General features: G+C 35.4%; 1 protein-coding gene across 1 annotated transcript in view; it reads left to right on the top strand.

Moving 5' to 3' along the window:
* The window catches only part of HCRTR2 (hypocretin receptor 2), a 101,623-nt gene extending 84,780 nt beyond the window's left edge, over window positions 1-16,843 (top strand). The window contains exons 4-7 of the mRNA XM_007107746.2: window positions 183-298; window positions 9,821-10,041; window positions 13,032-13,153; window positions 16,340-16,843. Of these exons, the coding sequence (XP_007107808.2) occupies window positions 183-298; window positions 9,821-10,041; window positions 13,032-13,153; window positions 16,340-16,569 (689 nt within the window). The 3' untranslated portion in view covers window positions 16,570-16,843. The remainder of the gene's footprint in view (window positions 1-182; window positions 299-9,820; window positions 10,042-13,031; window positions 13,154-16,339) is intronic.
* The last annotated feature ends 7,044 nt before the right edge of the window (window positions 16,844-23,887 follow it).

Genomic DNA, 23,887 nt, shown 5'->3' with positions numbered 1-23,887 from the left:
TTAAGACTTTGCATTTAGTACTTAAATGTAAGTAGTTAATATTATAAATCATTTTTACCTTTTGTGTATATAACATAACAGTAAAATCATACAGAAGGTAATTTTGAAGGCAAAACATTGACAGATGCACTTTTAAAAAGTCTATGAATTATAATATTTTATTATTTTAACTTTCATTCCAGGTGAAATTTACCCCAAGATGTATCACATCTGTTTCTTTCTGGTGACCTACATGGCACCACTGTGTCTTATGGTGTTGGCCTATCTGCAAATATTTCGTAAACTCTGGTGCCGACAGGTAAGCAATTTCAAATAACTTTCTTGTGTTTTCTTTAGGATGTCCTTAAAAACAAAATTTAAGAGTGAATTGAACCAATATAATATGCTTAGCAAAGGATTGTGTGTTCTTCTAAAATAATGAGGCCTTAGTCATGAACATATGTCTAGGCATTTTTTAGGGTGATGTTTAGGGAATGTTATTTATGAACTGCCTTAATGATTAAATTTTAAACCTCTGTGATTAATTGACTTGATTTTTGTCTAGGAATAATATTGTAAATTTTACTTTCTATGAGAAATAACAAATAAAAATTCCTTTAAAGTTTCCTGAGACTGTAAGTAAAGATGTATGTAATATATTTTTGATGAGATGTATGTAATACCTTTTTATTATAGGGTTAAATCTCCAACTTCAAAGACCTTATTTTTTTTTCAGAACAGTAGAAGAATCAGGCAGAATTGAGAATTTTAAAAATTGTTTATAATGCTAATTTATACTGAAATGTTAGATAATTTTGCTATGTATTCATTCACTCATTTATTAACTCAGTGAATGTATTCATTCACTCAGTTATTCATTCATCAAATATTTATATTACTTTTGCATGGATGTCTGATAAAAAGCTAAATGTTCTAGTCTGTGTCATTGGTGAATTCATAGTCTAGAGGAAGGAAACAGTTCCAGGACAAAAATCACCTTAATAAATATAAGTACAGCGGATCAGAGAAAAGCTTAGTGGAGGTGGATCTAATTCAGACCAGGGGACATTTAAGCTGAATCATCATGACTCTAAGGAAATCGACGAACATGTAAAGGTACAGACAAAGAATATAACTCAGCTTCTTGTACTTGTAAATTGTATCTTAAAAAGCCACATTTCTCAGAAATGTATCTCTTTTTTCCTACATTTATTGCCAGTATTTTGAGCTTATCAGGCTTGTGGAAAGCCACACCCTTAGTCTGTTTGCTCTGACATATTTTATCCAACTGAAAGAACTTACTGGGCCACTTTACTCATTTAAAGGATTTCATAAACCTTTTATTTGGTTTTTGTCTGAGGATGAGTCTTAATCTGGGTCTTCTTCAACCCTTGTTATTCAAAGAGATTTTCAAGATCATCTTTTACTTCTTGTATATTAGCAACAGTTGTGTTTTTCAACCCCGTATGTCTCATAATTCCAAATGTTTTTGTTTCCTCTATTTTTGTAAAGAAGTAACTTCTTTTCTGACCTTATAAATGCATTCTGTTCCCCAGTCTTTGTAACTAAAATAACAAATGTGTATCACTGTAAACCATGAGTGGTGATTTTCCACATCCTAGGGATAGTTTCCTTAACAATCTCCACCTGGCCAGTGGGAGTGAATGACCAGAACTGATATAATACAGAAGTCAAAAACACAGACTCAAGGTCCAGACTGCATGAGTTTAAATTCTAACCCTGCCATTTAACAGATGCAGGAGTTTTGTCAATTACTTAAATTTCTGTGCCAAGCAGGGGTGCATAGCATCTACCTCACACTTATTAGATGAATTAATTCAAGTGCCTCAAGCACGGAAAGTGCTCATTAAATAAAATATCTTAATAGTATATGCTGTTATTTGGCCTTTCACCTCATTCTGCTTATATTTCTAAAATAATAAGCATGTGTTGAATTGATGTTTGTGACTACTTTCTTAGATAGATCTCTTTCATAGTACTTTTAAGTAACATGATAATGACTTTTTATTTGCCTGTCTGCTCTAATCTACTAAGATAGAGACAGTACACACTAGCCTTGATCTCATAGCCCTCCAGCTAGTACAAGCATAGCACATATCAGATGCTTGATAAATACTTTATAATAAAAAATTTAGTGGAAGAATAAGAGAAAGTGCTGGGAAAGTTTAGATAGAAGAGGAAAGAGAGGAATCCATTGCTTAGTTGCTCAGAACAAAGTTCATAGAAAAATTAGAATTTGAAAAATTCTTGGAGGAAAAACTTTGATGAGCATGTAGGTATAAAGATAATTTAAATTGATATTTTGACTAAGAATATTCAGTGTTAAGTGTATTTCCTACTTCCATATTTTTACTGGGTAGTGTGCATTAAATATAAGAGATGTTTATATTTGCTTATTCATTTATTTACAGAATGACATAACTTTAAAATTTCTTGGGTGTACATAAGTCTGTCTTGTTCATCATCATCTTCCCAACACTTAACATGTTACCTTGCACAAAAAAGTATTCAAAAAATGTTTGTTAAATAATTAGATAACTACCAAATCCCAACCAGTTTACTTCTTCATTATTTAAGCTTATAGTTCTCCATTTCTCAAACTCTAAAGTAAGCTCAAAATTGTATTGCAGGTTTAGAAATAATCCACATTCTTTTGATGAATTGTCCTGGTTAGTACAAGCCACATGATACAGAAGATTTGCAGTAAAATGCTTGGGCTGTAAACTAAAAACATTTACAGACAGTTTGTAATAGAAAACAGTAAGTTCATCTGAGTTCACTTTAGCAGCCACGATAAAGTAAATTAACCCCCAATGGTGATTATGTAGAATTCTGCTTGAGCAACTATCAAATTCCAACTGTTAATGTCTTTATACAGAGTTCCAAGGCATTATGTGTGCCATAGTCTACATCAAGTGAGCCATCAAACAGAGGGCCTGTCTTATTTGCTTAAAATTACAGAGATGCATGGAATCTGTTACATTCTTTGAAATATCTAAGTGTCAGATTATTAATGAACAAAGTGTCTGTCCTTGTCTGACTTTCTCAAGAATTTTAAACCTCATTATGTTAGCGCAAGTTCATTAGCCCCATGCACAGTGAGGTGAAACAAACCGAAACTTTGGAGTTTGGAGCAGAGAAAGTTTATGGCAAGACCATGCAAGGAGATGGGTGGCTCATGCCCTACAAAGCCCCTGAACTACCTGAAGCGTTTCAGCAAAGCATTTTTTAAAGCCAGGTGAGGGAGGGCTGTCGCAGTGTATGTGATCAGCTCATGTACAATTCTCTGACTGGTTGATGGTGAGGTAACAGGGTGGTGTAGCAAAGTTTAACATTATCAGTCCTTATCCAAAGACTCCAGGAAGCCTGGGGCTATGTGCTCATGATTATCAAGTAGTTAACTTCTTCCATTTGGTGGGGGTTTTTCACATCTGTAAAACAACTCAGGATATGGGGGAAAGGCCTGTCCCTAGAAGGCCCCATAGGGTCCTGCTTGGCTACAATGAAAAGAATTATCCAATGTTTTGCTCTAATCAAAGACTTAAATATTCTCTTTATTTGACAATGTGTCTCAGAGAACTCATTCAGTCTGGAAATTCTACAGGATCTTCTCTAGAACTCCTCTTTTTAAGACTCACTAAATCTTAACTCTTGTGTACCTGACAGCATTTTTTCAGTTCTAACTCTCAAATAATTCAACACTTCAATCTTACTCATTATATGAACTCATATTAATTCATTCCACAAATATTTATTGACCACCTACTATGTGTCTGGGACTGTGTGAGGAGCTGGGGATGAACTGTACTGATACTTGAGTCTGGAACTAAATTTCAACTTTCCAAGGACTAAAACTTTGAAAGAACTTCCTTGTTCCAATTTTTATCACATTCTCATCTACTGCCCTTTATTCTTCAACATTCTTCAAAAAGAACTTAAAATAATTAGCATTAGATGATAACAAGTCAGTTTAGTATGAGAAAATAAACAGCAAATTGTAATTACAGAGGCAGAATCAAACGGCAGTAACACAAGTTCACACAGAGAGATAAAAGTAACTATGTAGGTAAATATAGAAGAGAGTATAAATATATTTTTGTTTGAAATTCTTTTCTTCTCCTATTTGACTTGAGATAACATTGTAAAGCAATAATTATAAACCTGTGAATCTTCAGCTTATAATGTACAAAGACGTGATTCAAAGAAAGGAGGGGGGAATGAAGCTATATTGGAGCAAAGATTTTGTATACTATTGAAATTAAGTTGGCATTAATCCAAACAGATTAAGTTGTTAATTATAATCCTCAGGGCAAGCACTAAAAAAACAACTCAAAAAAATGTAGCAAAAAAAACAACAACAGAAATAAAATTCTATACTAGAAAATATCTAACACAAAATAAAGAAGCAATGGAGGAAGAGAGAAACAAAATAGAAACTATGTATATATATATATATATATATATATATACACACACATATATAAACAAACAGCAAAGGGAGACATGTAAATTACACCTTCTCAATAGTTACATTAAATTTAAATGAATGAAACACTCTAGAGGTTGGCAGAATAGGTAAAACAAACAACAAACAAAAACCTGATTCAACTGTATGATGCTTACAAAAAACACATCTCATATTCAAAGACACAAATAGATTAAATGTAAAATAATGAAAAAGAGGTACTATGCAAGCAGTAACCAAAGGAAAGTTGAAGTAGCTGTACTAATATCAGACAAAAGAAATGTTAATAAAAAGTGTTACTATGGGTAAAGAGGGATATTTCAAATGATAAATCATTCCATCAAGAAGATGTAAAAATTCTAAACCTATATACACTTAACAACTGAAGCCCACAATACAGGCAGTAACAACTAGAAGAATTAGGTGGAGAAACAGACAATTCAATATTAATAATTGAAAACTTCAACACTCATCTTTCAGTCATGGATAGAAAAACTAGGCAGAACATTACCAATGACATGGAAGACTTGAAGTCTTCAATTAGGTCTAGTCTTCAACCAACTAGACCTAATATATCTATGGGATACCTCTTCAAAAGTAGCAGAATACACATTCATCTCAATTGCACATGGAATAGTCTTCAGGTTACATCTTACGATAGGCTATAAAGGAAGCCTCAAAGCATTTTAAGTGATTGAAATAATAAAAATGTACATTCTCTTGCTACAATGAGACAAAGAAAATAATTATGATCCTGATCATAAGAACTTAGCATGTGCATCTAAATTCTAAAAGAGAAGTGGCAAGGTGGAAAAAAAAAAGTTGTCAAGGAGCGATAAAGTTAAAAGATTGTTATTATTTTGAATGGGATTTATTGCATTAAATTTATAGATCAATTTGGGGAAATTGACATATTAACAATATTAAATCTTATAATCCATGAACATGGTATATATCTTCATTTATTTAGGTCTTTTTAATAGCTCTTAGCAATTTTCATAATTTAAGTACACATAGTTTGTCCACATTTTGTTAAATGTATTCTTAGAATACATGTTTTGCTCTTGAGATGTGTTATTTTCAATTTAAATTTAGAATCATTTATTGCTAGTATATAGAAATACAGTTGATTTTGTTTATTGATTTAGAGTCCTGCATATTGCTAAATTCATATGATTAGTTCTAGTGGCATTTTTGTAGATTGCTTAAGACTTTCTTCATAAGCAATAATGTCTTCTCAATAGAAGCAATCTATATGCCTTTTATTTATTTTTCTTTTCTTCTTGTACTGGTTAGGATCTCCAGTACAATGTTGAGTAGAAGTGGTGAGAGAAATATTTGTTGGCTTGTTACCAATCTTAGAAGAAAGTGTTCATCTTTCATGTTAAGTAGGATGATACCCTAAAGACTTTTCATGGATGCCTTTTATCAGGTTGAGAAAGATTCTCTCTATTACTAGTTTACATGCAAGGGTGTTAAAGTTGTCAAATGTTTTTCCTTTCTCTATTGACATGATCATAGTTTTTTCTGTTAATATGATAAATTACATTGATTGATGTTTTTAAATGTTAAACCATTACTGCATTGCTGGAATAAATCTGCTTTTTTGAGCAAAATTTATTATCCTTTTATTTATTGTTGGATTTGGTTTGATATATATATTTTAGGGAATTTTCATCTCTATTCATGTGAGATATTTGGTCAGTGGTTTTCTTTTGTTCTCATTTCTTTACCAGGGTTACTGACTTCATTAAAATTCATTGTAATATTATCTTTTCTTTGAATTTCAGAAAGAGTCTAAATAAGATAGATATTATTTATTCTTTATGGTTTGATTGAATACTACATCAATGAACCTATCTGGGCCTGGAGTTTTTTTGTTTTGTTTTGTTTTCTTTTGTTTTTTGTAATAGGGTTTGTAAAGACACTGTCAGTTTTGGTTATCTTTTTTTTCATGGTATTTATCCATTTCATTTAAGTTCATTGAGTTTACAAATTCACTGGTTGTTCATAATATTCTCTCATCCTCTTTTTAATGTTTGCAGCACATTTGCTTATCTTGGCCACAAAGACTTCTTCAGACAGGGCAGGTTTCAAGGTACATCATTTACATGATAGTTCAAATTCATAACTGTGATAATACCTCTTTCATGATGTATTTTCACCTCAAAGGTGATTTTAAAGTTTATTTATGATATTGGAATAAAAGCAGTGTGTGTGTGTGTGTGTGTGTGTGTGTGTGTGCTGTGTGCTGTGTGTGCTGTGCATTGTGTGTCTGAGTGTAAGGGTGTATGTTGTGTATGTTTGTGTATGTGTGTGCTGTGTGTGTACAGTGTGTATGTTGTGTTTGTATAGTGTGTGTTGTGTGTGTATGTGTGTGCTTTCCACAGTCAGGGATTTTTGAGTCCCTGCTGAGATGACAGGGAAAAGACCTTCTCACAAGGATAGTCCCATAGCCTGGATCTCTCAAAAGCCCTTTTGTATGACTATTATTGCTTTTATGTAACTAGGCGTGTGTTGAAAAATTTGCTAACTTCCATATCAGATTGTGTCGAAGTTTATAAATGGAAATGGTGCATCACAATGGGAAAAAATGAACTTTGCAATCAGACAGACTTGAGTGAAAATTCTGGCTTGTCACTTATTAAAGATATAGACTTGGATATTTTATTTAGTCCTTCTCAATGTCTGCTTGACCATGTGTAAAATGGGATTTACAATAACCTATTTTTAAGAATGCATTAATGATTACTCCAGATTGTGCATCATTCCTGGTGCTCAGTTAAAATTAGTGATTTCTACTGATACTATGCTGACTTTCTCTAGACATACACAAATTATTGATGGAGATTATTGTATGTCTCTTCACAATGAGTGCAGGATTAACCATCTTCTATTTAGATCATCATCTAAGAGGGGACATCATTTCTCTTTTTTTTTTTTTTTTAATGATTGCTGGAACCATAGTTATGCTCCCTGTGGCAGTTTCTCTTTATGGGAACTCTTTCTGATGGTTGCAGAAGTCATCAGATGCAGGATATTGATTTTTTTTCCTCAGGGGAGCATTGAATTACAGATTGCTTAAATTTAAATGATCTCTTAGAGATCATTTAGGAAACAGTTCAAGGCCATTTAGCAGACATTAATAGGGTTACTCATGGTACAGTTTTTCTGGAAATTTCCAACATCCTTTGCAGCTTCTCCTCAATTATTTTTATTTTTATTTTTTGTTTTTTGTTTTTTGTGGTATGTGGGCCCTCCTCTATTGTGGCCTCTCCCGTTGCGGAGCACAGGCTCCGGACACGCAGGCTCAGCGGCCATGGCTCACGGGCCCAGCCGCTCCGCGGCATGTGGGATCCTCCCATACCGGGGCGCGAACCCGGCTCCCCTGCATCGGCAGGCGGACGTGCAACCACCGCGCCACCAGGGAAGCCCCTCCTCAATTATTTTTAAAAATGACGATCTATATAAAAAGACTCATAGAAGAGGAAGGAGTCTCAATCAATGGATAAGAAGATTGAGTGGGGCCACCACGATGTGAAAAGGTCAGCCTACATGGCAGGACATACAGAATTCGAAGAGAAATCATTTATCAGGTGTTTTTCAATTTAAGAGAAGGTTTTCCTTAACTTCATTTGCTTCTTTTTGAGAACGAATAGTTATATTCAAAAGGAACACCATAATTAATTAATTATCATTAATTCATCTGTGTGGAAATCAAAGTAAAATTCTGTTCTCAAATTAAAGATTATCTAACAGACTTGGATCTTGTTATGGATAAAGCAACAGAATTCATCCAACATCCACTGTGAGAGACACATTGGTCTGTTCTGGCTTGCAGCACAGAGATAAAAGCAACAGCTGAATAATCTTAATAGAACTAGGATGTTCTTATGGTGTGCTTGTTGGCACATTTTATTCTTAAAAAATTACACATGCTGAATTTTATTGTTTTGCTCACTAAACCCTATCAATCTTCATGAGCTTATAATTAAGACAATATTATACTTGGAGGGACTCCCTGCTATTATCAAATAACTTTGAAAAGAAGTGGAAAAGTACAAGTTGTGTAACTGTTGTTACAAATTCCAGCTATTTGAAACGTTCATGGAAGACCACAAGGGATATTCAAGGTTTTTATGTGCATTTTAAAGGGTCGGTCCACAAAATTGCCTTCAAGCAATTTTATAACAACAAATGATAAGCAACAGAGAATATTTTATTTTATTTTTATTCCTTTTATTCAAAGGTTTGCCTTAACCAAACCTGAGAAGCAGGAAACCTAATAAAAAGCAATAGGTAGTTAAGTCCTATCTCTACATCTGGCAGCAGGTGGCAGTATCGATGCATGAAAAACTATGCAGGTTACTTTTGCAATTACCTGTTAGGTTTTCCTTCTGTTTCAACTCTAGGTATCTGAACTGAATCAGAATTCCTAGTAAGAGCTCTTCTTCCCCAGTTTTCAGTTCTCTCCCTTTTAAATTAAGAACTTTTTTTGGGGTTTCATATATATTTTTAGAGTAGTTATAAGTTCACAGAAAAATCAAGTGGAAGGTACAGAGATTTCCCATCTCTCCCCAACCTCCATTCATGAACAGCCTCCCCATTATCAACATTCTCTACCAGACTGATACATTTGTTAAAACTGACGAACCTACATTGATTCATCGTAGTCACCGGAAGTTCACAGTTTACTTTATGGTTCACTCTTGATGTTGTACCTTCTATGGGTTTGGATGGTGTATTCAAATACATTGTATAATGTGTAATGACAGGTATCCATCATTATGGTATCATGCAGAGTAGTATTTTCTCTGCCCTAAAAATCCTCTGTGCTATGCCTATTCATTGCTCCACCCATTACCCCTGGCAACCACTGATCATTCTCCTGTCTCCATTGTTTTATCTTTTCCAGGATAGCATATAGTTGGAAACTTATAATAGGCAGCCTTCTCAGATTGGCTTCTTTCAACAAAAATTTCAATAGTAATATGCATTTAAGTTTCCTCTCTATTTTTTCATGGCTTGATAGCTCATTTCTTTTTAGTATTGAATATTATTCCTTTGAGTGGACAACTCTTTTTATAAAGAGATATCGTTTCCATTTGCAGCTCTCTTTAGACGTCAACAAAATGGCGATGTTGCAACTTTTTTTTTCCACCCAGACTCCTATTTGGCCCTCGGCTGTATTACTCAAGAACACACTCCACTCAGCAAACATTCTGGGGAAAGAGGCTCACAAACCTCCTAGACCACGGGTGTCTGGGATACTCTCCTTACTGTGTCTTCCAATTACTCCTCCAAAGTGGAACTTTCCTAAATCAGATAACAATAAAGGGTATCCGCTCCTTTCAGATTCCTGGAACATCATCTGTAGTTCAGAGAAAATGGAAGGCCCTGCAGCCTCTTTCACAGCCTCGGGGGCCAGGACAGCAGACCAAATCCAGGATTAGCGCTGTGGCCGCTGAAATAAAGCAGATCCGAGCCAGACGGAAAACAGCCCGGATGCTGATGGTTGTGCTTTTGGTGTTTGCAATTTGCTATCTACCAATTAGCATCCTCAATGTGCTAAAGAGGTAAAGTTCACTTATTATTTGAAAATGAAGAGATCTGCCATTTTTCTTGGTTCTTAATTAAGGACTTTTTTTAAGCCAGAGAAAATGGAAACCGTCTGCCTAAATAGCTTGTCAGGCCAGAAAACTCAATGTGTTGTTGTTACCAGCAGGTAGGGAACACAGTTTTTTAGAGCGCTGGGATTTTAAATGCTCTTATCCATGCAAATTCTCTATTGAATGACAGACATAAAACAGATGTTCCCCTGACCTCTTCAAGCTAATTGCTAAGCCTTAGATGCAGAAGAAGTTCTAATGCAAAAAACTCATTTACAGCTCTGAGCTCTTTTTTGATCAGAACAAATGGGTTTTCCAAACTTTGTTCTCAAAGACATAGGAAATGGTGACAGAACTTTATCTAAAGGATAAAAAGAGATAAGAATTTTGTTAGCATTCTAATTATACTTAAAAAGTGCATTTGTGAGCACACACACAAACAAATGGAATCACAGCACATACTGTGTTTTGAATGTTTAAACAGAAAGAAAGAGAATTCATTTCCTGATGTCATTGAATCAAGTTTAGCTTGAATATTAATAAAAATCAGTACAAAAGTTTTCAGTGAGAGAAGGTATTTTATTTGTAATGCTGCAGAGACACTATTAAGTTAAAACAACCAACATGATCAACCAATGCAGGGGCAGTGGTACCCAGGAACCTTCTGGCCAACCATCTTTATTGGGAATTATGTAATAGTTGCACAGAGACTGGTCCCAAGGTAATATTAATTCTGTTTATCAGAGGCTTCGAAATAAAACTAGGATTGCTTCTCTCATTTTTCCTGGATCTAGAGTTAATATCCTATTCCTCATGTCTGGGGACTCTGAAGAGAGGCAGCTTTGGCTGGAATCACACAGTCTAAAGGTGGTATAACCAGCTGCAAAGATTTGTCATTCTCTTTGGGGCCTTGTTTTTGATTGTTTAATGACTTTTTCTTTCTTTTTTTTTTTTTTTTTTTTTACTTTTTTAAAATAAATTTTTATTGAAGTAATGTTGATTTACAATGTTGTGTTCATTTCTGCTGTATAGCAAAGTGATTCAGTTATACGTATATCTATTCTTAATGACTTTTTCAATGGAAAAGAAAGAGAAAATGAACTTCTGTTCAGCAATGTTGTTTAGTACAGACACAGCCTTAAAGGTATAAGATTTGTGGCAGCTTGGGTCCTTCAGATGTATACTGGCTCACAGGAAAACGAAAGCAACTTTGCCCTCCATATTTTTTCATAATTCCCTTCTTATTTTTCTTGCCCACAGAAATCCCATACAAATGTATTCTAGTCTGATGCTAGATGATGATTTTTGCTCTTAAGAACCTTGTAAACATGCCAGGATACTGGATAGGTTCTCTCCTTTTTTTTTTTTTTTTTTTTTGTACTTTAATTTTAGTCAATCTAAACTCAATGAAAATTGGATTGACTGCTCTCTGGATGACTCATTTGGATTTCCTGCATCTCAGCACTTGTAACTTCCCTTTAGCTGGTTCCAAATACCTACTTCTCCATAATATTTCTCTATTCTTCTGACTTACAGACCTCCCTTTCCAAGGAAAATAAATGGCTTTCTAAGGAGAAAGTCCATGTTAAATTTAAAATAGTTTCCATTGTTTGAGACTTCTGCTCTTTGTCAAAAAATAAAAATTTCAAAATAACCTTGAAAATTGTTTTTCTCTTTATCACACATATTTTCTTCAAATATTTATCTCTGTTTGCCCTTGCATTTTATGCTCATGTTTTCTTTCTCTTACAAATAAAGTCCTAAATTCTTTTCTTTGAAACTTAGTGTTTTGCCTGACTAGTCAAAACCAACTTCTTTAAAGCAGGTATTGTTTGTCTAGGATTTCAAAGATACATTATGGTAGAGGGTCATAACATATTGATTCTTTTTATCCATGTTGTCTTACTATATATTATATTTTTGTAAAACTGTAGTACTCCATAGAACACCACTTTATTCTGGCAACGTATTTCTATCACGGGCACAAATTCCACGATCAGTAATGGACCCTCTGGCCGGAAATGCATTATAATCTTCAGCCTATACATTTATTGGGTAGTTGCAAGTTGCCTGCTGTTGCCTAGTGAATAGAATTTGATAAATAGGTATTTTGAAGTACAGAACAAATCTTAAAAATGACCTTTAAGGAGATAATAATAACATATTTTTCAGAGTTTAAAATAATTAAAAAAATAAAACTCATGAACTTTAAGAAATTACCAGAATTTTGCCTATTGAAAACTAGTTCTTCTCTGCATATAAAGAAATCCCAGAAACCAAATTTCAGCAAGGCTGGAAGACTGGAGTTGAAGAAATGTAATATTGATCAATGCACAAATGAAAGTATGAAGTAGTGCTTACAGACTGCAATTTAGGAGTGCTTTTGTACACACTTCTATGCTTAAAGTAGATAAGCAACAAGGACCTACTGTATAGCACAGGGAACTCTGATTCTGTAATAACCTAAATGGGAAAAGAACTTGAAAAAGCATAGTATTCAGTATATGTATAACTGAATTACTTTGTTGTACACCTGAAACTAACACAACATTGTTAATCAACTATACTCCAGTGTTAAATAAATACATAAATAAAATGCACGCAAAATGAAATAGTAACAAAAGCTGCTCCATTGTGTTTAGAAACAAAATGAAAGAAGGGAGATAGATATATATTCAAACTTTGTATTCTTATTGCTGTTGTTTACAGGAGAGAAAGCCCCTTCTCTGACCTGATTTGGCTTTTGATTTACTAATCGTGCCTTGGAGGTGCCCTTCAGGTACTGAAGTTATTCTAGCCCCACTGTGTGCCCTAAACCTACAAGTGGTCTGTCCTGCAGGGCAGCACTGGAGTCAGGGAACTGCCACCAAGGGCTGTGTTCACCCTTGAATTTAATTATTTAAAAGGTAGTTTCCAGAATCACACTGCCTTTCATGTTACTGTTTCTTTTCCTACAGAGTATTTGGGATGTTTACCCACACGGAAGACAGAGAGACTGTATATGCCTGGTTTACCTTTTCACACTGGCTTGTATATGCCAATAGTGCTGCGAACCCAATTATTTATAATTTTCTCAGTGGTGAGTTTTCAACTGTTTCTTCTCTACAAACCACAGGCCAGGGTGAGGGATCGATGACCAGAAGGTCTGAACACTCTTGAATGGTATGAAGAATATTAGTTAATTAGAATTAACTAATTCTAATTCTAATTAGAATTAATTAGAATAATATGAAGATATTAGTTGCGATACAGTGAGAATATTTTTCCTTGATCTGACTGGTCTTGAGTTTTTTCCCTTATGAGAGGGAACATGTGTTAACTAACGCATCAGAAAAAATTATCTAAGTAATTTTTCCCATAAAATTTAGAAGAAAATTTGAAATAGGAGGAAGGTGAGAACTGTGAGAACTGAATAAGAGAATCTTGCTTGTCATACATTAAACTTATGATTTATAAAGATGTAAAATCATTTTATCTGAAAACAAAACAGCCTTGCTTGTATCATTTCCTTTGCCAACATTTGTAGCCTAATTGAAATGGAATTGGAACCTTTCCACTTTTAGGTATTTCTATGTATTTACAATTCTCTTGTGGGTAACATCTCTTGGGTTTATCTCAAGATTTCTCGCTGACCATAAAAAAAATTATAGGGCTTCCCTGGTGGCGCAGTGGTTGAGAATCTGCCTGCCAATGCAGGGGACACGGGTTCGAGCCCTGGTCTGGGAAGATCCCACATGCCACGAAGCAACTGGGCCCGTGAGCCACAACTACTGAGCTTGCGCGTCTGGAGCCTGTGCTCCACAACAAGAGAGGCCGCGATAGTGAGAGGCCTGCGCACCGCGATGAAGAGTGGCCCCTGCTTGCCACAACTAGAGAAAGCCCTCGCACAGAAACGAAGACCCAACACAGCCAAAAAAATAAAAATATACATAAATAAAAGTTAAAAAAAGTTATATTCCTCCTAAATAACACATAAGCTAAAGGAGCCACACATACACACCTCTGCAATTGATCTCACCCATCTGTTTATGGAATCAATATAATTATAAAAATCATTTAACTAAATATTGTTTTATCTACCAACATTTTGCTTAATTAAGTTTTAGAATTGTGTTTTAATTAGCTATATCTTTACACTGTCTTCTTTCCAACCAGTTAGCTATTTCTTTTTTAAAAAAAATAATTTATTATTTATTTATTTATTTTTGGCTGCGTCGAGTCTTCGTTGCTGCGTGCGGGCTTTCTTTTTAGTTGAGGCAAGCGGGGGCTACTCTTCATTGCTGTGCGCAGGCTTCTCATTAAGGTGGCTTCTCTTGTTGCAGAGCACGGGCTCTAGGTGTGCTGGCTTCAGTAGTTGTGGCTTGCAGGCTCTAGAGAACAGGCTCGGTTGTTGTGGCGCATGGGCTTAGTTGATTCGCGGCATGTGTGATCTTTCCAGACCAGGGCTCAAACCCATGTCCCCTGCATTGGCAGGTGGATTCTTAACCACTATGCCACCAGGGAAGCCTGGCTATTTCTTTTTTATTTCCATCTCCAAATATATGATGTTTATATGAAAGAATAAGCGATTCATTTTATTGCATGCTGAATAAAGTGTGTGCATTTTCTAACTTCATCTTTGGCCTTCCAGGTTATATAGGTTATTAAAAAAGACAACCAGTCAATTAGGCTTTTTTTTTAAATAACTTTTTTTTTTCAGTCATGGCATGTACCCTCTATATACCTGCTTTATTTCACCTTTTGGTGAATCAGGTGGTGTATATGTGAGGGGTGGTTTGTATTCAGTTGCCCCTTTTCATGCCTTCCCCTGACACCTTCAACCCCAGTCTCCAAAATAAAGACTACATTCAGACTGGGATAAGCAGAGACCACCGTCCCAGTGCTGTTTGAAGGGAGAATGGCCTGAGGAGAGGTGGCTTAAAAAGCAGTGGGGAAACACTTGCCCTGGGCTTAGTGATGACTAGGGCCCTGAGCTTGCACTAAACAGGGAAAATCTATTAGAGGGTTGTAGGGAGAATTATCTGAAGTAGAAGCCACAGAACCAAGTCAAAGTGCCATGATGGGGGTTAAGATGAGGCAAGAAGGCAGCTGATAATCAGTGGGAACCAATTTTAATCACTCAACAACCCAGGTAGGTAATCAAAGCTCAGAGAAAAGAACTGGTGATTTCCAACACTGCCATTTACCCTTAGAGGCTTAAGAGGTCAGTGTTTCATCCTTATCCTTCTGCAATGTCACATCAATAATTTAAAGATAAAGAAAAACTTCTAAAGTTGTTTATTTTTCTTTCAGTTTGTTCTGCCTTATGCAGATTATGAAACATTAGAAATTTTCTAGATATTTTGTTGAACTGATTGTGTCAATAGAACAGTTTCTTCAGAGTACAATGCAAGGATAATTTCTGTGTACTTTTGGCCATGTATAACTTAGGTTTCCTCATTTTTTAAATCGTTAAATATCTCTGGATACCTTTCTGCTGATACTCAGCTTTACTATAGTTATCTAGTTAAAAATAACCCACATTCACAAGTGTAGGAGGTTTGCCTCTAAAGGCATGAAACAAACTCCAAACATTGGGCATGAAAAGCAGCCTCACTATTTTATGGAAATGTGTCAGTGTTTCAAGAGTGTACCAAGCATTATTTCATTCTTTTTTATGGCTGAGTAATATTCCATTGTATATATTTGCAGCAAGATGGATGGACCTAAAGATTATCATACTAAGTAAAGTGAGTCAGACGAAGAAAGACAAATATCATATGATATCACTTATATGTGGAATCTAAAAAAAGTGATACAAATGAGCCTATTCACAAAGCAGAAATAGACCCACAGACATAGAAAACAAACTTATGGTTACCAATGGGGAAAGTGGCAGAGGGAAGATAAATTAGGAGTTTGGGATTAACCTATACACTACTGCTACTATATATAAGATAGATAAAGAACAAAGTTCTACTGTATATCACAGGGGACTATACTCAGTATTTTGTAATAACCTATAAGGGAAAAGAATCTAAAAAAGAATATAATATACATATATATACTATATGTATATATATGTGTGTGAGTATATATATATATATGTGTGTGTATATATATATATATATATATATATATAGCATTCACTGTGCTGTACACCTGAAACTAACATGATATTGTAAATCAACTATACTTCAGTTAAATAATTAATTAACTATTAAAAATTCATGATTGGTTAAAACATATTGAATTCTTTTTCCTTTCATTCTCCCTGGTTTGCCAGGAAAATTTCGAGAGGAATTTAAAGCTGCATTTTCTTGCTGTTGCCTTGGAGTTCATCACCGCCAAGAGGATCCGCTGGCCCGGGGACGGACGAGCACTGAGAGCCGAAAGTCCCTGACCACCCAGATCAGCAACATTGATAACATATCAAAACTGTCCGAGCAGGTCGTGCTCACGAGCATTAGCACACTCCCAGTGGCCAACGGTGTGGGGCCGCTCCAAAACTGGTAGAAGATTGATGCCCAGGACAGGGATGCCTGAGTACCACTCTTCTTTTTTTAAATCTCTGTACACAGAAATTTTATTACTTTGTGGACCCATTTTTTTTTTAAAAGACAATGATCTCGTGCTCTTTGGAAATAAAGTCAGTTTAAAATCATTTCTCAACTTTTGATTGAGATATGTTAGAAGTTGAAACTTCCACTGAACTTATTTTCAGGCTGTTTCACTTTTAGCTTCACATATTAGGATTTGTGTCAATTAAATGTATGAGCATTTCCAATTCTAATTGTTATTTTAATCTTACCTTCAAATTGGTGGCTAAAAGTTACCCAAACTTATCCTTTGGTTTTCTTTTGACTACTAAAAGAAGTAGCAATTACTAACTCTGGGTTAACAAGAGATATGTTAGTTGACTTTATAGTTTAAAAAAAATCACTAAAGAGTGTCATTATGGTGTGACATTTGAGAGTATATTTATATACAAAATAACATTATATTAGATAACTCAAAAGCTATCTTTCAGAACTATGTAAACATGTATACTACTCAACTTTATTTTCCATTAATTTTATAACTCATTTACACAGTTTTCTTGGGTTTGTAACCTTACCATTGCTAACATTTATCATTTCAACATGTGGCCAATACGACTCTGCATTCATGTAAAAACCGTGGAGTAACTATAAACACACAATGTCCATCTCTAAGGAAATATTTCAACATTTAAGACTAAGATATCACATTATTGTATTCTTCTAACCAATAAAAATGAGGTAACTGGCCTTGCTAGATGAAATTAAGAATTCAATTTACAAAGAAAAAGGATAGTAGAATACCAAATCACATCTGGGTCCCATATTGGACAGGGTAATGCCATGGAGATTTGATGGTAAATATTTGCATTTATTTACTTTTTGTAAACATGTATCAAACACCTCCCAGAAAGCACCCACCATGCTAGGTGCTAGGATGTGAATGTGCCTTCAAGAGAGCTCCAGTCCACTGAGGGGGACCTGTTGGTAGAGGCTGCAGAGCAGCAAGGCATTCTGGGAGATGATTCAGACTCAGAGCAGGAAGCAACCAATGATGGTGGTCCTCACTATGCCATGGACAGGAAGGTTTCACTTTTTTGTTTCTATTTAATTACAGTGACTCTATTGATGTTAGTGAATTCTACCTGGGCCTGTGGCTGAGAGCCAGGTGACTAGGAGAATGGAGGTGTTTGCTCTTACTCACACACAAATGAACAGGAGTGCAGTACGTTTCGTACAAATGTAAGATCTGGGGTTCAAAGCACTGAATATTTTCAATTTGCTTCTCTGCAAAATTATTCTGATTCAAATAGTCACTTTAAAAGTAAAAGAGAGGGGATTCCCTGGTGGCGCAGTGGTTGCGCGTCCGCCTGCCGATGCAGGGGAGCCGGGTTCGCGCCCCGGTTCTGGGAGGATCCCGCGTGCGGCGGAGCGGCTGGGCCCGTGAGCCATGGCCGCTGGGCCTGCGCGTCCGGAGCCTGTGCTCCGCAACGGGAGAGGCCACAACAGAGGGAGGCCCGCATACCACAAAAAAAAAAAAAAAAAGTAAAAGAGATGTTCATGGAAAGTTGCTCTTCTTCTTATAGTATAGTAGCAGGCATTCTTATTTTATTGAAACAAAAGATATGAAGAATATTTCAGAAAGATTTTCATAGAACATAAAAATTATCTTGCTCTTTTCTTACTTTTTTTTTTCCAACTCATCACTTTCAGAAAGAATATAACCAAATTATCCACAAATGGTTTTTGTGCCTTAGAACTGGGGATTACTTTGTGCTTTTTACTACTCAAAGCAAAAACTACCCTCAAATATGAGGTTTATTGAAATTATATTGCTAAATATCAGAACAATATCAATGAAAGCAAAGTACTGTAATTCTCTGCTTTCTCCCCTTTGTACATCTGAGAACTTTTTTTCTTATTTATGCTGCATGAAAGAAGAGTTGTGATTTTCACATTGCTATGGACGTTAGCACTTTAGTTTGAGAATAATGTCAAATAATACTGATCACATGCCTTAATAGCTAAGTAGATTTGCTGAATCAGAAATTCTGAGATCAGAGTAAGAGCTAAATGTTTTAGATCCTAATATGTCTAGTTATTTGTCATTTAAGAAGAGAGATTGAGAGAGAGAGAGCAAGAAAGTGAGAGCCAGAGCTGGAGAGACAGAGAGAGGCTCAGAGAGGCAGTAGTTGTGTGATTTTGTGAAGAACAGACTCAGAAGTCAGAATTCCTTTGCTCAAAATCAGTGATTTTCAAAGTGTGCTTCCTGAACCATCAGATTCAGCATCACCTGAGAACTTACTAGACATGCAGATCTTCACACTACCCCAGATTTGCTGAATCAGAAACTTTGGGGGTGGTACCCAGGAATCTGTGTGTTCACAAGCCCTACAGGTGATTCTGAAGGGCCTTAAAATTTTAGAACCACTGCTCCAGAGACTACCACCTGGCACTGACATACTAGCCCATGTGAAATAAAGTATTTTACTGCCCAGGTATCTACAACAGGGACCACCGTCATCACTACTGTCAACCTGATTGGAGGTCAGAAAGAAGAGGCTGAGTACCAATGTTGAAAGTCACTCAGCGTTATCTCACTCAAAGAGGTAATGCTTTATGAAATAGTGCCCCTGTGTTACAAGTGCGGTTTGGAAGAAGACAAGTTTTAAAGCCCTGGCGTGCTTTATGGCTACTTGGATGATTTGAGTTTCTTTCTTTTTTTTTTTTTTTAAGATTTTTTTTTGATGTGGACCATTTTTTTAAAGTCTTTATTGAGTTTATTACAATATTGCTTCTGTTTTATGTTTTGGTTTTTTGACCCCGAGGCACGTGGGATCTTAGCTCCCCGACCTGGGGTCAAACCCGCACCCCCTGCATTGGAAGGCGAAGTCTTAACCACTGGACCACCAGGGAAGTCCCTGAGTTTCTAACTAAAACCTTCAAATCTCCAGTTTTATTTACCCTTTACAAAAACCTAAGTTTGTAGAAGCAGACAGTTGCCAAGAATGAGCATTGCCCGGAAGGAAAAAACAAACACACACCAGTCCTTACAAGAAACTGTGGGAATGGAATAGTAGCCCAGGCACACTGCTGTCAACTTGTTGATACAGGAATCCTCCTAAGAGGTCTGGATTTAGTACTGACCATCATACGGCAAATGGGAAAGAAACAGGTGTTCCCAAAACCTGCCAGTCTTATGGAACAAAAAGGGTCAACTACTTACCTCCTTACGTGCTAATAACACAAATTAGAAGACTTCTTCTGAAAGCAGTGTGTTGTGACTGATGCTACACATAGAATATATATCTCTCTTGTTTTGCTATATTTCACAGATTGAATGTAAAATGTCATTAATTTTACTGAAATTTTGTTATCAATAAGAATGTGATAATAATTTTACCTAATATAGAATCCATTTGAACTTCATTATTTCTGAATTTCTACAAACCTATGATAATGTTGATATTTGAATTCATTCATTCTTGGCAAAAAGGTGATTCTCAGTTTCTGAGGAAAATGGCTTCTAAATTCTCCAAGGCTTGGAACATTTCTTAGGTATTAAATAACTGTTTTAAATCATTGATAAGTTAATTGCAAAACTGTCAGGCACAATGATATTGAGCTTCACTCCCAGTGTACATTGTTTTAATGAAGATAAAGGAAAATATGCTTATAAAATATAACCTGAATATACATAAACCTGAATGACAATATCAGAATGACAAACCTCATAGATACTTTTGGACACAAATTGTAAAGAGGGCTATTACTCTTTTAATGCTAGTGTAATAATAGATGTTTTACATTTGATATAAATAATAATCAAATGCATTTCAAAAACAATCTGGGCAATCATTATTATTTAGAAAACTTTTCAATTCCAATTAATTTTACAAAAGAAGATTTTTCTACTTCCTACAGGCTACAAGTCAAAAAAGAGTAAATTCCATTAGGTTACGTGCAATTAGCTTTCAAATGGCATGAAGCAAAATTATAGATTTTTTTTAGAGACAATATATGTAAACAGAAAATATTGTTAATTTAAGTCTATTCTATTATCTTATGCACATAGAAAGTGAAGTGCAAAGGCATGAAAAACGCTGTTTTCTCCCGAAATTCAAAGGGGATTGTTTTCTAGAGAACTATTGCAATTAAAGAGGGAGAAAATTACTCCCGCCCTCTTGCCACGTATTTCTATGATCTCAAAATTTCTTTGTAAGTTTTCAAGTCAGAACACCTTTTAAGTTTTTCAGGAAATGTATTTCTATAATTGTTGTATGCCACATGTGTAACATCATATCACTTGTTTAACAGTTATTTTATGCATTTAAAGTTCGTTATGCCTGATTTACTGTGTCTTCAAGATGAAATTTCTTATCCAATCCAACGCGATTGCACACCAACTACCCTGAAGGATGCTGCTTAGGTAGTTTTAAAGTAAAAACCATGTCGAGAATTTTATAATCACATTCACACTGCCCTCTCTATTGTATGAAAAATCTTGCTGTTGTTCATTAGATAAGTTGGATATTCACTCATAACTAGTGTCAAATCTTTGCAGTTAAGGATTGAATTAAGCCCTCTGGTGCAGCACTTAATGACCAAAATATTTTTCCCAATAAGTTTATATAACCAGGGAAAATCATAATATAAAAGGTTTTTAATGTTTTTAAGAGCAGGTATTATAATAAAGATGGTTAGAATTAATAAATATTTCATAAAAATTATGTAAAACTGCCTACATAGAGCATTAAATTTAGGAGTTTTATCTGAGTTAAGAGATTTACTTAGTCTTGTTTTGACTTAGAGGAAATGATGACCTTGTGGTTTTCAATTTGTTATTAGAATAGTAAGTACGGCATTTACATAAATAAGCAATTTTTTTCTTGGTCATTGTATCTAAACTTTTAGGACTATTTTAAGTTCATTGATAAATTTTAAAACGTATATTTTCTGCTTTCCATTCACCTAAATGATTCTGATAAATTGTGGAATCAACGGCTAAGGATTTTAATTTAAAAATCCATTTTTATTCAGCACTGTTGTTTCTAACTTTGATCAAAATGGAGCCATAGAAACTGGGGAAGGTCAATGCTTAGCTCCTTCCAGGGAAATAAGATTTGAATGTGGGGCGGTTTCAAAACATAAAGTGAAACTTTCAGGGTGAAATCCCAGGAAAGACCAGCTGTTTTAGCAGCGAGGGTTTTTGCTTTGAGTGATCCATCTCACAGACCAGGTGCTTGGCCAAACCTCCTCCCAGAGTCATGAAAAGAGGTCACTCAGCTTCACTTTCATTGGGGCCAGTGGCCAGGAATGGGAAGGAAGTAACAGAGGAAAGTTCTAGAAGCGCCTCTTAGGCCTTGCCCTTCTGACGCTGCTGTCCCATTATCCAGCTGCTGTCCTTCCCCCAGGCCCACCCTAGCCAAGCAGGGCCAACCTCCCCCCACCACCTGCCATGCCCTACAGACCTCCCTGGCCTTCTCCAGCCCAGCCCTAGCCAACAGGTAAATAGGTTTGACTCTTTTCTTGGGTCATCTCCTGAAGTGAACCAGTGGCAAGTGACTCATTTCAGAACAAATGAAGCAAAGCTCAAGAAAAAAGAAAAAAAAACCTTATATTTCTATATATACAAATATTTACAATTTTACATCCCCCCAAACCCCATTTTTGGTCGCCAATATCTGTGTATCTGTGGTCTTCTGGATATGTGTTAGCTCCCTTTTCAAGCCCCAGCTAAGCTCGCTGCCTCAATTTAGAAGGGATCCCAACATTGAGACTCTCAGGCCAAGGCCGTAACAGGTCACTAGGGATGTACACCTGAGCAGGTGCTGCTGCTGCCACCTTTGGAAACAAAACATCTCTTCCATTACTTTTCATTGGTTTGGCCCCTGTGCAATGGCAGAAACATAAAACTCAATTTAAAACAAACAAAAAACACGGTTGTTTAATAAGTAATCAATTTCTAATTAATTTCCCAATGTTTGAGTTAATATGTTAACTCAAAGGGAGAATAGTACAAACAAAATATTTGTGAGATTGAGAAATCCTCAGCAGACCATGGCAACATGAAGATTAATTTATTGCAGATGTGATAACAAGAGCATCTCCAGAAAGAAGTGCTGTTCCCTTTCACAGGGGCACAGATTTGGAAGCTCCCCTTATACAGTTCAAGTGGACAGAGTGGAACTTGTTTATAAAGCTGTGTCTAGATCATGTACAATATCCATTAAGGAATAGGAAAAATGGTCATTTGGAGTATTATCAACACATATACATGCATATATGCATGTATATGTGTAACTGAGTGATATACATATAGTAGATCTTGCTTTGACTTAGAGGAAATGATGACCTTGTAGTGTTTAATGTAGTATTAGACTAGTAAACATGGCATTTACATAATTAAGCAATTTTTTTCTTGGTCATTATATTTAAAATTTTTAGGACTATTTTAAGTTCAATAATAAATTTAAGAATGTATATTTTACATATATTTTATATACATATAAGTATATATATGTATATATGTATAATTGACCTTGAAAGATACGGATTCGAGCTATACAGGTCCATTTATACTAGGAGTTTTTAATAGTAAATTCTACAATTGTAGATACAGAAGACCCACTATAAAGTTATATGCAGATTTCCTACTGAGTGAGGGTGGGCACCCCTATCCCCAGCATTGTTCAAGGGTCAACTGTATATAGATAGATAGATAGATAAATAGATAGATAGGCAGAGAGATAATCTCACTGAGTTATTTAGTCTGAGAGTATTTCACGAAGTATATTAGTTTCATATTCCAGCCTTTTAAAGAGTTCCCTTCTTTATCTAGTTTACGCCTCTCTTAAATTATACCTTTTAGTTTGGTGGCTAGTTTTCCTCACTCTTACAAATATACAGGTTTCCATTTTCCTGCTATTCTAGACAGGCATTTACCTAAGATTATAATTTTTTCTTTGTTTCTTCCTTTGTAATTCCTTCCTTCCTTCCTTCTTTCCTTTCTTTCTTTCATTTATTTTTTGTTTGTTTGTTGATTTATTTTACTAGCACTCATATACTTATACCAGTTTGGGACAAGTGAAAAGAAGTCTGTAAACTATCTATAAATTGCCTTTAAAATAATCAGTAAGAATCTAAAGTCCTTGAAGCCACAGACCTTCTCTGTGTTTTTTACGGCTATATCACTGGTTCCTGGAACAGTGCCTGCCACAGAGAAGTCCCCTGATAAATATCTCTTGAATCAATGAATTAATAATAATCACATGGAAATTCCTTTCCCAGCTCAT

This window comes from Physeter macrocephalus, chromosome 18, assembly GCF_002837175.3.
Source record: "Physeter macrocephalus isolate SW-GA chromosome 18, ASM283717v5, whole genome shotgun sequence".
Lineage (NCBI taxonomy): Eukaryota > Metazoa > Chordata > Mammalia > Artiodactyla > Physeteridae > Physeter > Physeter macrocephalus.
This window is presented reverse-complemented; position numbering and strand designations above follow the sequence as displayed.